The sequence below is a fragment of the Callospermophilus lateralis genome, chromosome 6 (assembly GCF_048772815.1).
Source record: "Callospermophilus lateralis isolate mCalLat2 chromosome 6, mCalLat2.hap1, whole genome shotgun sequence".
Classification (NCBI taxonomy): domain Eukaryota; kingdom Metazoa; phylum Chordata; class Mammalia; order Rodentia; family Sciuridae; genus Callospermophilus; species Callospermophilus lateralis.
This window is the reverse complement of record NC_135310.1, coordinates 24,262,815-24,276,029: the sequence shown is the minus strand read 5'-3', so window position 1 is coordinate 24,276,029 and position 13,215 is coordinate 24,262,815. Positions and strand designations below refer to the sequence as shown.

General features: G+C 37.7%; 1 protein-coding gene across 1 annotated transcript in view; it reads left to right on the top strand.

The window, feature by feature from the left end:
• Nucleotides 1-13,215, top strand: part of Zc2hc1b (zinc finger C2HC-type containing 1B) — a 45,973-nt gene that overhangs the window by 20,403 nt on the left and 12,355 nt on the right. The window contains exons 5-6 of the mRNA XM_076859675.1: nt 8,441-8,580; nt 12,182-12,290. Of these exons, the coding sequence (XP_076715790.1) occupies nt 8,441-8,580; nt 12,182-12,290 (249 nt within the window). The remainder of the gene's footprint in view (nt 1-8,440; nt 8,581-12,181; nt 12,291-13,215) is intronic.

The window sequence follows — 13,215 nt, the reverse complement described above, 5'->3', positions numbered from 1 at the left end:
ATTTCCTATTGCTTTCAGGGAATCATACATCATAAGACATAACAATCTTAATTATTTATGCCCCAAACAATGGAGCATCTATCAAAAAAACCCTTCTCAATATCAAAAATCAAACAGACCACAACACAGTAATACTGGGTGACATTAACATGCCTCTCTCATCACTGAATAGAACTTCCAAATGAAAACTAAATAAAGAAGCTATAGAACTAAAAAAAAAAAAAATACAATAATATAGACTAAACAGATATATATGGAAAATTTCATCCGTCAGTGACTAAAAATATTTTCTTCTCAGCAGCACATGGATCCTTCTCTAAAATAAACCATATCTTAGGCCACAAAGCAACTCTTAGAAAATACAATTAATATATATATATTATTCCTTACATCCTATCAGATCATAATGGAAAAAATTAGAGATACTCTAACACCTAGAGACTAAATAATATGCTATTAAATGATCAGTGAATAGCAAAGAAATTTAAAAAAATGTGTAGTGAAATATAAATGGATAGTGAAATAAAAAAAAAATTAGAGGTAAATGAGAACAGCAATACAACATATCAAAATCTATGGGACACTATAAAGGTGGTTATAAGAGGAAAGATTATTGCTTTGAGCTCAATCATTAAAAGAATAGAAGGTCACTGAATAAATAACTTAATTTTACATCTCAAAGCCCTATAAAAAGAACAAATCAACACCAAAAGCAGTAGAAACAGGAAATAATTAAAATCAAAGCTGAAATCAATGAAATTGAAACAAAATTTTTTTCTAAAATCAACAAGTTGGTTGATTAAAAAAAATGGTTCTTTGGGCTGGGGATGTGGCTCAAGCGGTAGCGCGCTCGCCTGGCGTGCGTGCGGCCCGGGTTCGATCCTCAACACCACATACAAACAAAGATGTTGTGTCCGCCGAAAACTAAAAAATAAATATTGGAAATTCTCTCTCTCTCTCTCTCTCTCTCTCTCTCTCTCTCTCTCTCTCTCTCTCCCTCTCTCACTCTCTCTTTAAAAAAAAAATGGTTCTTTAAAAAAATGAATAAAATTGATAAACCCTTAGGTAAGCTAACCAAGAGAAAGGGGAAAATTACTAAAATTCATGATGAAAAAGGAAATATCACCCTGGACACTACCAAAATAGAGATGATAATCAGAAACTATTTTGAAAATTTATATTTTAATAAAATAGAAAATCTTGATGATATCAACAAATTTCTAGAATCATATGACCTACACAAATTGAATTAGGAGGACATAGAAAATTTAAACAGACAATTTCAAGCAATGAAATTGAAGACATCATCAAAAGCCTACCAATGAAGAAAAGCTCAGGACCAGACAGATTTTCCACTGAGTTCTACCAGAGCTTCAAAGAAGAATTAATACCAATCTTCCTCAAATTATTCCATGGAATAGAAAAGGAAGGAACCCTTCCAAACTCATTCTATGAAAATAGAATACCAAAACCAGACAAAGATACCTTAAGGAAAGAAACTTCAGACCAATGAAAATAGATACAACAATTCTTAATAAAATAATGGCAAATCACATACAAAAACATATTAAAAAGATGGTGTTCCACAATCAAGTGGGTTTCATTCCAGGGATGTAAGGTTGGTTCAACATATGGATATCAATAAATGTAATTCACTACATCAATAGACTTAAAGATAAGAATCCATGATTATCTCAATAGATGCAAAAAAAAGGCATTTGACAAAATATAGCATCCATTTATGGTCAAAACACTAGAAAACTAGGAATAGTAGAGACATACATCAACATTAAAAAACATATATATATGTTAAACCCAATGCCAATGTTATACTAAACAGAGAAAATCTGAAAGCATTCCTTCTAAACACTGGAACAAGACAGGTGCCCTCTTTCACCACTTCTATTCAACAAAGTCGTTGAAACTCTAGCCAGAGCAATTAGACAAAAGAAATAAATTAAATGGTTATATATAAGAAAAGAAGATCTCATACTGTTACTATTTGTCAATGACATTATTTTATTTTTAGAAGACGCAAAAAAACTCCACCAGAAAACTTCCAAAACTCATAAACAAATCCAGCAAAGTAGCAATGTATAAAATGTTCCTATACACAAATGATGAATCAACTGAAAGAGAAATTAGGAGAATTATCCCATTCACATTAGCCTCAAAAAAAAAAAAAAAAAAAAACCCCAACAACAACAAACAAACTTGGGATTCAATCTAACAAAAGAAGTGAAAGAGTTCTATAATGAAAACTACGGAACCCTAAAGAAAGAACTTGAAGAAGACCTTAGAAGTTGGAAAGCTCTCCCATGTTCTTGGATAGGCAGAATTAATGTTGTCAAAATGGCCATACTACCAAAAGCACTATACAGATTTAATGTAATTCCTATTAAAATTCCAATGACATTCTTCATAGAAATAGAAAAAGCATCACAAAATTTATTTGGAGAAATAAGAGGACCAGAATAGCCAAAGCAATCCTTAGTGAGAAAGATGAAGTAGGAGGCATCATAATACTAGACCTTAAATTATACTACAGAGCTATAATAATAAAAATGGTATGGTGGGGCTGGGGCTAGGGCTTAGTGGTGGAGCCTTGCACAGGTGAGGCCCTGGGTTCTATCCTTGGCACCACATAAAAAATTAAAAAGGTATTGTGTCCATCTTCAACTAAATATGAGTGTGTGTGAGTGTGTATGTGTGACTGCATGTGTGTATGTGTATACCACAGCATAGTATTGGTACAAAAACAGACCTGAAGACCAGTGGAACAGAATAGAAGACAGAAGACACTGGGCCCAACTTTGTATCATGTCAGCTTAAGAACCAACTTCCTCAACAAGACTCCTAGAGTGCAACAAGTAAAATCAAGTGGGATAGTATCAAATTAAAAAGCTTCTCCACAGCAAAGGAAACAATCAAGAACATGAAAACAGAGCCTACAGAATGCAAGAAAATTTGTGCCACTTATACCTCAGATGGAGCATTAATCTCCAGGATATATTAAGAACTCATAAAACTTAACACCAAAAAAACAAACAACCTAATCAATAAATGGTCTAAGGAACCGAACAAATACTTCACAGAAGAAGAAATACAATTGATCAACATATATATGAAAAAATGTTCATCATCTCTAGCAATTAGAGAAATGCAAATTAAAACTACACTGAGGTTTCACGTCACTCTAGTCAGAATGACAATTATCAAGAATAACAGTAACAATAATGTTGGTGAGGATGTGGGTAAAAAGGTACACTCATTCATTGCTGATGGAACTGCAAATTGCTGCAACCCTTCTAGAAAGCAGTATGGAGATTCCTCAGAAAACTAGGACTGGAAACCCCATTTGACCAGTTATCCCACTCATTGGTATTTACGCAAGGACTTAAAATCAGCATACTACAGTGATGCAGCCACATAAATGTTTATAGCAGCTCTATTCACAATAGCTAAGCCAAGAAATCAACCTAGGTGCCCTTCAATAGATGAATACATAAAGAAAATGTAATATATATACACAATGGAATATTACTAAACTGTTTAAAAAAATGACTTTAGGACTTTTGTTGGTAAATGAATGGACCTGGAGACTCTCATGCTAAGTGAAATAAGCCAATCCCAGAAAAACCAAAGGTCTAATGTTCTCTCTGATGTGAAGATGCTAACACACAATAAGGGGCAAGGTGGGAGGAAGAATAGAAGTTCATTGATTTAGACATAGGGGAATGAAGGAAAAGGGATGGGGATGGGAACAGAATGAATTGGTCACAGCTTTCCTATGTTCATATATGAATACATAACCAGTGAATCTCCACATCATGTACAACCACAATGTACATGTAAATGTAGCTTAATTAGAATGTTATACCCCATGCATGTATAATATGTTAAATTATACTCTACTGTTATGCATATCTAAAAAGAATACATTTTTTCAAAAAAAGGATCTAGACATAGTATTCCCCCAAATCTGCAGGCTGTTGATAATTCTCAAAGATGCCAAAGTAATTAAATGAGGAAAAGGATAGTCTTATCAACAAATGATACTGGAATAACTGGATATCCATAAGGAAAAATGAACCCTGATTCTTATGCAGTATATAAAAATTAACTCAAAGTGGATCATTGACCTAAATGTTACAACTATAAGAGTTCGATTAAAGAAAACTCTAAAAATTTATCAACAAAGATTTCTTAACCAGGACACAAAATGTACTAACTTTTTTTTAAAAAAAGGAATTTTGTAAGTTGGGCTGCACCAAAATTAAAATTTTCAGTTATGAGACACACTGTTAAGACAATGGAAAGGCAAGCTACATACTTGGAGCAAATATTTATAACCCATATATCTGATAAAGGGCTCACCTCGAGAACATATGAAGAACTCTTACAACACAATAATGAGACAACCTAATGAGAAAAGGACAGGAGAGGTGTTTGAACAGATACATCAGGAAATAATAACTCATAAACTCATGAAGAGATACTCAACATCATTTTACTTTGGGAAAAATAAATGAAAACTATGATGAGAGAGATACAACAGCACGCCCACTTGAATGGCTAAAATTAAAGACACAATTCAAGCGCTGGCTGGGATGTGGAGCAACCAAAGCCTCATGCACAGCTGACAGAAGTGTAAAATAGTGCAACCACTGAACACTAGTAGTATTTTCCTAACCAAAAACCCATACAGCAAGTCCATTTGTAGTTATTTATGCAAAAATATATCCATAAAAATATTTGTACATTAAGGTTCAAAGGTTTACCATAGAGCATAAACTGGAAACAACTGAAAATGAATGTGAATAGATAAATTGTACATTATTTACAAAATGGAACACTTCTCAACAGTAAGAAGGAAGTGCTACTGTACATGCAGAAGCATGGATGTTCCGTTATATGAAATTATAGAACAAATAAGACTTATCTATTGTGACAGGAAAATGAATCTTTGATTGCCTGAGACTAGGTTTGGTGAAATATTTCTGAAATGGGCCCTGAGGGAACTTTGGGGGCTAATGAAAATTGGATATACAAATTTGTGTGTTTGTCAAAACTCATTGAACTGTATACTTTTCTCAGTATGAGCCTGTGTGTAAATTATTTCTCAAAAGGTTCATTTGAAAAAGTACGAAAGAAGCCACAGTGTAATCATAATATAAAAATCATCTGAACCTCTACTCCAGAAAATAGTCTTCACAATTGCTTCACTTTCGCTGTGTTCTATGAAAATGAAGCTTAACATAATGTGTCATCTTAAGCTGTTTGGTAGAAAAATCAATTTTAGGAATAAACAAGTACTTTGGTAACAAGCTTCATAGAAAAAATCTTTTATGAGAAATAGCTTCATTTTAAGATCAGAAGCTACAGTTGATGACTACCTTATGGTTTTTTAATTGTATAAGTGAAACCATATCAGATGTTTTGCTGTGGAAAATTTTCTCATTATCAAGTTGGATCTAAAATGCAGGGATTAGTGTTTCTCCAAAAAAAAAAAATCCCTTTGCAAGACCTCATTATAAGTTCAACTTATTTTTCTTCCTTTTACATTTTTATGCCAAAATAGCTTTTATAATTACTTCCTTACACTTAACTATAATTTTATGCAACAAATAAAATGATTATATACAATCACACATTTTTGTTATAATTTGATTATTTTGATTGTACAGAGATTTTACATTAGCCCAGTACTCAAGCTTAGTTACTAAAAAATTTAACACACACACACAACCAGAATTATATATAATATGGCCTAATACACATGAGTTTGCAAGTAATTTCCTTTTTTCCCAGATTTATTCCCTATTGTCATGTTTTCTCATGGCATATATTTATTTATTCTAGTTTTTTACTGATCAACTAAATCTGCCAATGGTTCAAATTTCCAGGATATTGTGACACTTTATAGGGATAGTGATGTATAATATTCATGATTAGAGTTATTCTGTGAGGCCTGTGACATTTGGTCACCATTTTATATGAGTACATAGTGGTCTCAATATAATGTTTACATTTTAAAATGATATTTGTTTTCTACTTTAATTTGGTATGTAATCTGGCCACCACATTTCTCATAAGAAGCCATATGTAATCTGACTCTTTAAAACATTATCTTTTGAAATATATAGGACAGTGATTTTTACAAAAGCATAATTGATGGAGGAAAAAGAAGTGATTCCAGTTGAGATGAGGATAGAACATGTAACTCAATCACTCCATGTTTAAATGACTGCATTAGAAAAATACTTTTCCATTCTCAAAATATTTGACATTCAATATAAATGCAACTGGCAGTCCCTGCCCACTCTTATGACTGGACTTCACGTTCCTCTTGTGGCCTACAGAGGGCCTGGTGCTCCCTCCTCCCACAGCTCATCCCACCAAGTGGTAATTGTGTCTTTGTCCCATCGTCTCTGAGATTTTGGGGGGCAGGAAATGCACTTCAGTCTTGTTGCTTGCGCGGGGGCAGATGGCGCCATACACGTAGAGGATGTCAATGGATGAACAGACAAATGGGAATATGAGAGCAGCCCTGCACTTCCATGGTCATTGTCTCTGCCTGACCCAAGCAGGGTTTCATGGTAGCAGCATTTCTGACATAAGACTTGAGTTTCTAGCTGGTAAAACCAAAGAAATAACCACCAACTGAAGCACCAAGTTCTAGATGGGTTTTCTACAACATCATGAGTTCTGAACGATGATGGTACTTTCTATGTTAGTTTTTTTCCTAAGCAGTTGTACTCTTATTTGGTGGTTGGAAACCCAGCCTTGCTGGACCTGTTTCCCTATGGCAATAGCTGTCATTTATAAAACAGCATGATCCAACCCTCCTTCTATGCCAGCCCTCCCTCGTGTGGATTATCAGTTAACTTTCACAATAACCTGATGAAATGCACGATATGTATGTGCTGAGGAAATGGAGGCTTAAGGAGGTTGAGTAACTCCTCCAAGTTCATAACACACAGTAAGTGAAGAACTCAGGCTCCAAACCAGTTAGGCAGGCTCCAGAGCTTAAGGTTTTCATCAATCCCACTGCTGTCCTGTTTCATTTTATTTTTTTAAGGCATTTATCACCATGTGAAATTTTTCTATTTTTGTTTCTATATCAGAATGATTATTCCTTTGTTGTATCCCCACATATAAAACAGTGCCTGGCACATAGTAGGTGTTCAGTAAGTATTAGATTAAGGATTAGATGCTGCCTTCTTTCATGTGAGATAAAGAGTAAGACTCCTAGATAGATCATTTCTAAATGATTCTTATACTTTAGGAGTATTCAGTTTTAGGAAATGATTTGTTCAAATAGAAAACTCCCCAAACTGCTTACAAAAAGCTCTTAACCTTGAAGATATCACTGCATTAAATAGCCAACCACTCATGTAGGAATTTTGACTATGTGCCAATCTGAATTTCTATCCTGAGTTTGGGTTGACCCTCTTTGAGGGGAGAAATTCTTCTTTTATGTTATACATATCCCCTTTGTTATCCCTTAAAGGTGCCTAAATCAAAACAAAGCAAACCCTAATCCCTGCAGGCTTTGGAGAGGAGTTGACCCTGACCTCCCCACTTTGCTATGCACAGCCCCACATTCCAAAAAGATCTTGAATCTTTCTCACTTCCCATTTCTCAGGCTAATTATATGCAAAAGTTACAAATGAAAGGAAGAAAATCAGTTTCTCAGAACCACAGAAGGACCTACCTGGGCTGCCAGGAGTTGCCAGGGTCTTGCAGCTCAGAAGCCAAGGCTGTTTCTGAAGTCACATAGTTATCACCCCTCTTCTTCTTTCTGTTTTTACACCCTGGCCACCTTTTATCCTTTCACAATCTCCTTTCTTGAATATATTGTTTGCTTCCTCTCTTAATTCAGTAAAAAATCTAGCCACTGCAAAAACAGTGTATCTTTCTGCTAACCCCATCCCCCAAGCCCACATTTTAAAACTAAATCTCATCTCCCTCTGAAACTCCATAATTTCTTTGTGACCTCTGTCTCACCCAGTACCAGAGTCTGGGCTTTTTGTGAATCTTTTGTGCCCTTCTGTACCATTAATACTAACATTCTGTGATTCCAGGACCTGCTATATTTTAAACAAGGATTCACTAAATAATTTGTTTAATTGGGAAGTCCCTGAGTATAATTAATCTTTTGTCTACAAGAGATATCTTATAAACATTTTAAGGGCACATTCTTATTGAAATGAGTACCTCACTAGTAAAAACTTTCCCTATTATGTTTTTTTTTAAAATTTTTTTAAATTTGAACCCTTTCAAGTCTTCCCTTTCTGGAATAGGCTGTCTCAAGCCAGAGTTGGGGACCTTGTCCTTTCTTGTTGGAGCAGAGTTCACATTCTATTTATTCCATATAGTCCATTCCATAAGTGTTTTTGAAACATTAATTACCACTTGTTTCTATCTCAACATTCAGATTATATTCAGTGCCCATATTGTATGAGGAGGTTTAATGAAACTGCAGCCACGCGACATATAAATTTCTGCAAGGATCAGTCTTCTCGAAAAGTCTTTGATCCAGCTCAGACAGCAGCCAAATTGGCATCCAGAGCTCAGGTAAATATCTCTCCCCAGGTGTTGGCTTTGTGTCCTTGCATGCCTGGGGCAAGCAGGTAGAATTTGCAAGAACCTCAAATACCCATCCTAAGAAGTGTAAGGATCAAGAGATCTGATTACTGTCACTCATGCCCCTGGGTGTTTCTTCTTTTGGAAGGCTTGCTTTCTAGCCAGCAATACCTTGGGGTATTGTGGGGAAAAAAATATTTCTAAAGTGCTCAAAGCTTCTTAGGATAAAGACTGAATATATAAAATGTGTTTATGTAGCATTATGCTAAACCCCTATTTATCTGTTGGAGATTATCAGCCTAAACCACCCAGAATAGAACTGAGTGGAAGTGGCCTGGAGGCATGGGTGGAGAATCACAGGAAGATGCTCTGTAAGTTTACATTCTGATCTGTAGAGGAGAGATGTCTTCAGCCTTTTGTTTAAGGCCACAGAACCAGCAAGTTAAAGTATGTGGGTGAATGGAAGCAGCTGTTACAAATGCGTACAAATAGGTAAAATGACAACCTGAGCTGGATAACAATAACATTATAACCTCACAATTGGAGTCAGCACACAGCTCCATACACATCAAAGGTCCTAATTCACAATGCAGCATGGAAACCAATAGTTTCACAAACTCGAGTCAGCCAACAAGAGACATATTAAGTTGGTCTGAATACTTTAAGAGCAGATAACATGTTTAGAAGGCTTTCCATTAAATCCAGTATCTCATGGGGATGGGACATAGTAGACTATGATTCTGGACTCTCTCTCCTCATCAGGGAGTGGCTCAATATCAGCTGTATACCAAACACCACGCCAGGTACTGTTGATCAGATATTTGTAATTCAAAGTAGGGAGCTTGGAAACAATACAAGAGTGTTTTTACTGATGTATGTAGGAGGGCTGTGGAGGAGAATGCCCCTGGGATTCCTGGGCATTTTCGAAGGTAAGCAAACATTATCATTTAAGTGTCAAAATGAGCTCCCCAGCTCAGAGTTGGAGGAGGGAAGGATAGGGTGCAAAAAATGTCTGGCCTGAGATGCCACCCAAAGTCTGTGGGGAAATGACAGGATGGCACAGGCAACATGGACAGCTGATCTAGAAGGACTTTAATTCAAGCCAGTTTGGACTAGGGAACAAGAGGAACTGAGCAAACAGAGGCATTAAAATCTGAGGACAGCAAGGCCCAGGGCCCAAAAACAGGAACTGGAAATCCTGGGGTACCTAGGAGGTCCTCCTTCCCACTGTGCGTCCCAGTGCTCCCTCTTGCTGTGCTTCTGCCTCCTCTGCAAACTGGTTTTCTTGGCTTTCCATCTGGTTGTCTACTAGTGGCCTCATGCATCATCCCATAGGTAGACTAGTTGAACAGTGGAAATTAATGTGACATACAACTGGCTTTTTAGAAAGGTTCTTCTTGCAATTACTGTCCAAGACAGACTGTGGGAGACCAGGAAGGAGCCACAGCAATGGGAAAAATCAGGGTCTGGGTTAAGAGAACGAAGCGGGGTAGGAGCCAGGGTGGATTTATTGATGATTGGGTTCTAGTGTAAAAGTGGGCTTCTGTTCATAATACAGGTTGAGTATCCCTTATCCAAGATGACTAGGACCAGAAGTGTTTCAGGTTTTTTATGTTTTTTGAACTTGGGGGGCGTATTTGCATACACACATGAGATATCTTGGGGGGACCCCTAAGTCTAATACACAATTCATATATGCTCATATTCATCTCACAGAGCCTGAAGGTATTTTTCACATGTCTGTGTTTAGACTGGCACATGGTATGAGGTCAGATGTGGAATTTTCCACTTGTGGTGGTTTTTATATTGGTGCTCAAAACTTCCTGATTTTTGAGCATTTCAGATGTCAGATTTGGGGGTTAGGGATGCTCAACCTAAGCTATTAATCTAGCTAAAGGAGCACAAGAGTGGGGAAGGTTTGTGGTGTGTTGCAGTGGGCGGGGGTGCATGAGCTGGTGGTCATAAATACAATTTTAGAGACTCAGCCCTTACAGATGAGGGAGCCTGGAGAGTAGTGCAGTGTTGAAAGAGCCCGGACTCTGCAGTCAGTACTCAGGGTTTGACCTCAGTTCTGCAGACCATTGTTTGTAGGTAAATTCTGAGACTCACTCCGATCTGTACGATGGGCTTGAGCCTGGGAGCCTTGTTGAGTTGCAGGAGGATTATAGACAGCCGAGATCAGTGTGTTCATCCAGGGTTCCTCTACCCTTCCTCTCTCCAGGAGCCCTTTCCTCTCCTTAGGGTTGGCACCCAATTTGGGAGGGTTGTAACTGCTTTGGGCTTGAGTTCAACTTACACTTGGACAGTGTGTAAGTGTGAACTCCCCCTCCACCTTGTAAAGCAGTAGAGGGCTAGTAACATTTCTGCAAGTGATTCTTCTAACCAGTCCACGAGGTCAGTTGGCATTAGTGAGACCAAAGAAGGCACAGAGAAGTGGTGAACGGAAGTGGTTTTTATTCCTGAAGAAAGCCAGCTGGCTGTCCTGAGTGTAACCAGTGACTTGGCCCTGTTCCTCTCCTTATTTTCCAGAGCTAAGCGGGGTGACTGGGAACACAGCAGAAAGCTCGCTTGCTTTCTGCATTCCTTTGCTTGCTTTCCAGTCTATCTGAATGGCAGTGTCTGCTTCCCTTATGCCAGCGTCACTACTTGTGGCCTTGCCTAATAGTGAAGCTTATTCAGAAATAGGACAAGAAGGGAGGGGATGTTTCAGTTTTGAAGGGCTGTTAACGGCACAGCAGCAATGTGTTTCTATTTTAAACATAATCATCTTTAAAATGTGTCATACCCTTAACCAAAAGAGACCAATATGGGCCTCTAAGAATTATTTCTTTGGGTGGGGTTGAGCTACCTGCTACCATCTCATAGCCGTCAGAGTGAGAACACTCTGAGTAGCGGGTCATCTTTCTACTGTAGTTTCTATGAGACCAGGAGGTGCATCAGTTGTGAGGTAAAGAGGAGCTCATCAGGGATGTTTAGGTTCTTATTTTGTGTTCATCTAACCATTCTGTGGCTGCTCTGCAGGTATAGATATGGCTGGGGGTGTTGGAATGCCATGCTTAAAACATTTGCTGCCTGCCCATCTCTGTTCTTCTCTATTCATGTTAGAAAACAAAATTATTTTCAAGTGGAATGAAAAAACATGATGTTCCATAACCATGTTCTTATTGACATTAAGTAGTTTTTTACGTCTCCGTACACCTGATTTTATAGAATAAGCTTACCAGCAACAACCACAAGGGCTTGATTATGGAATGAAAACTCCAAACCCAAATGTGGCTTTGAGCACCTACAAGAAGGACAGGATCCAGGCTAGGGTTATGGCCCAGTGGTAGAGCACTCACCTTGCACGTGTGAGGCACTTGATTTAATCCTTGGCACCACATAAAAAGGATAAATAATAAAGTCATTGGGTCTGTCTACAAATAATTTTTTTTTTTTAAAAAAAGGATAGGATCCAAGCTGAGGTGTAGGGTGTGCTTGTTCCCTTACCTGGGTGCAGGGGGTTCCTGCAGATGAGTTAAAGGACACAGCCTCTGGTATATGGTACCTGTGGTTATAGAACTGTGCTCCGTCTCTCCCTCCCTCTCTCTAGGGCAGGGCTCAGGTGAGTCCCAAAAAAGAACCAACTGTTACCAGTGCTGTGGGAGCTTTGCTGCAGAACAGGGCCCTGGATACCACAAATGGAGTCCCAACCAGGTCAGGTAAGTCAGAGTGTTTACTTTAGCTTTCCAGTGATGGGGTCAGAGAGGGCCCTCATTGGCTTTGGGATTCATCCATAGTTGGCAAAAGCTAACAGGACATCCAATGTTGCTTTTGGATACAAATGATGTGTGGGTTTGTTTGAGGTTAAAGCTTATTTGCCAAGAGGGAATATTTCTTAATTTATCAGGATTACACAACTTATGACAATGTACAAAGTCCAATCCCCTTGCAGCAATCAGAGTCTACAACTATTGTTCTTCCAGTCTCTAAAAACTGAAAACATTGAGAATAGATGGCATATCAGATGCTGTGTTAAAAATAGAGGATTTTCTTTCTAGAAATAAGTCATTTCATCAAAGTAGCTGCACAGCCTGGCCACCATGACAGTACTGAGTTTCTGCCAGCCCATTTCCCTTCGTCCTCCCAATGTGTTTTCACTTATTTCACTCTGCATTTTATAGAATGGGAAAAGGAGGTTTGAAGAGGGTAAGTTAGTTTTCTGAGGCACACAGCTGGTAACCAGCAGGCTGGATGAGGTATACACTATGCTATTCCCTCTCCATTTAAGCTGCATTAATAAATGTGGCAGCCTTCTCCGTGGTCAACATGTACTTCCAAGGCAGGATAGATAATTTCATGGCCATAGGGGCACCTCTGATTAGAAGTCATATTTTGAAGGTATTCTCAGAACTAGAATAAGAATTTACTGTCACACAGTAAAAAAGTAGCAGCATGGAAAGTTTTGTTATTAGTTTTAAATTCCTTATGGACTTTAAAAGTCCACATGGATTAAAAATTGAGTTGAGGTATACATTTTTTTATATTGCTGGGGATTGAACTTGGGGGTGCTTTACTATAGAGATATTCACAGGCTTTTTTAGTTTTTTGTTTGTTTAGAGACAGGATCTTGCTAAATTGCTTGGG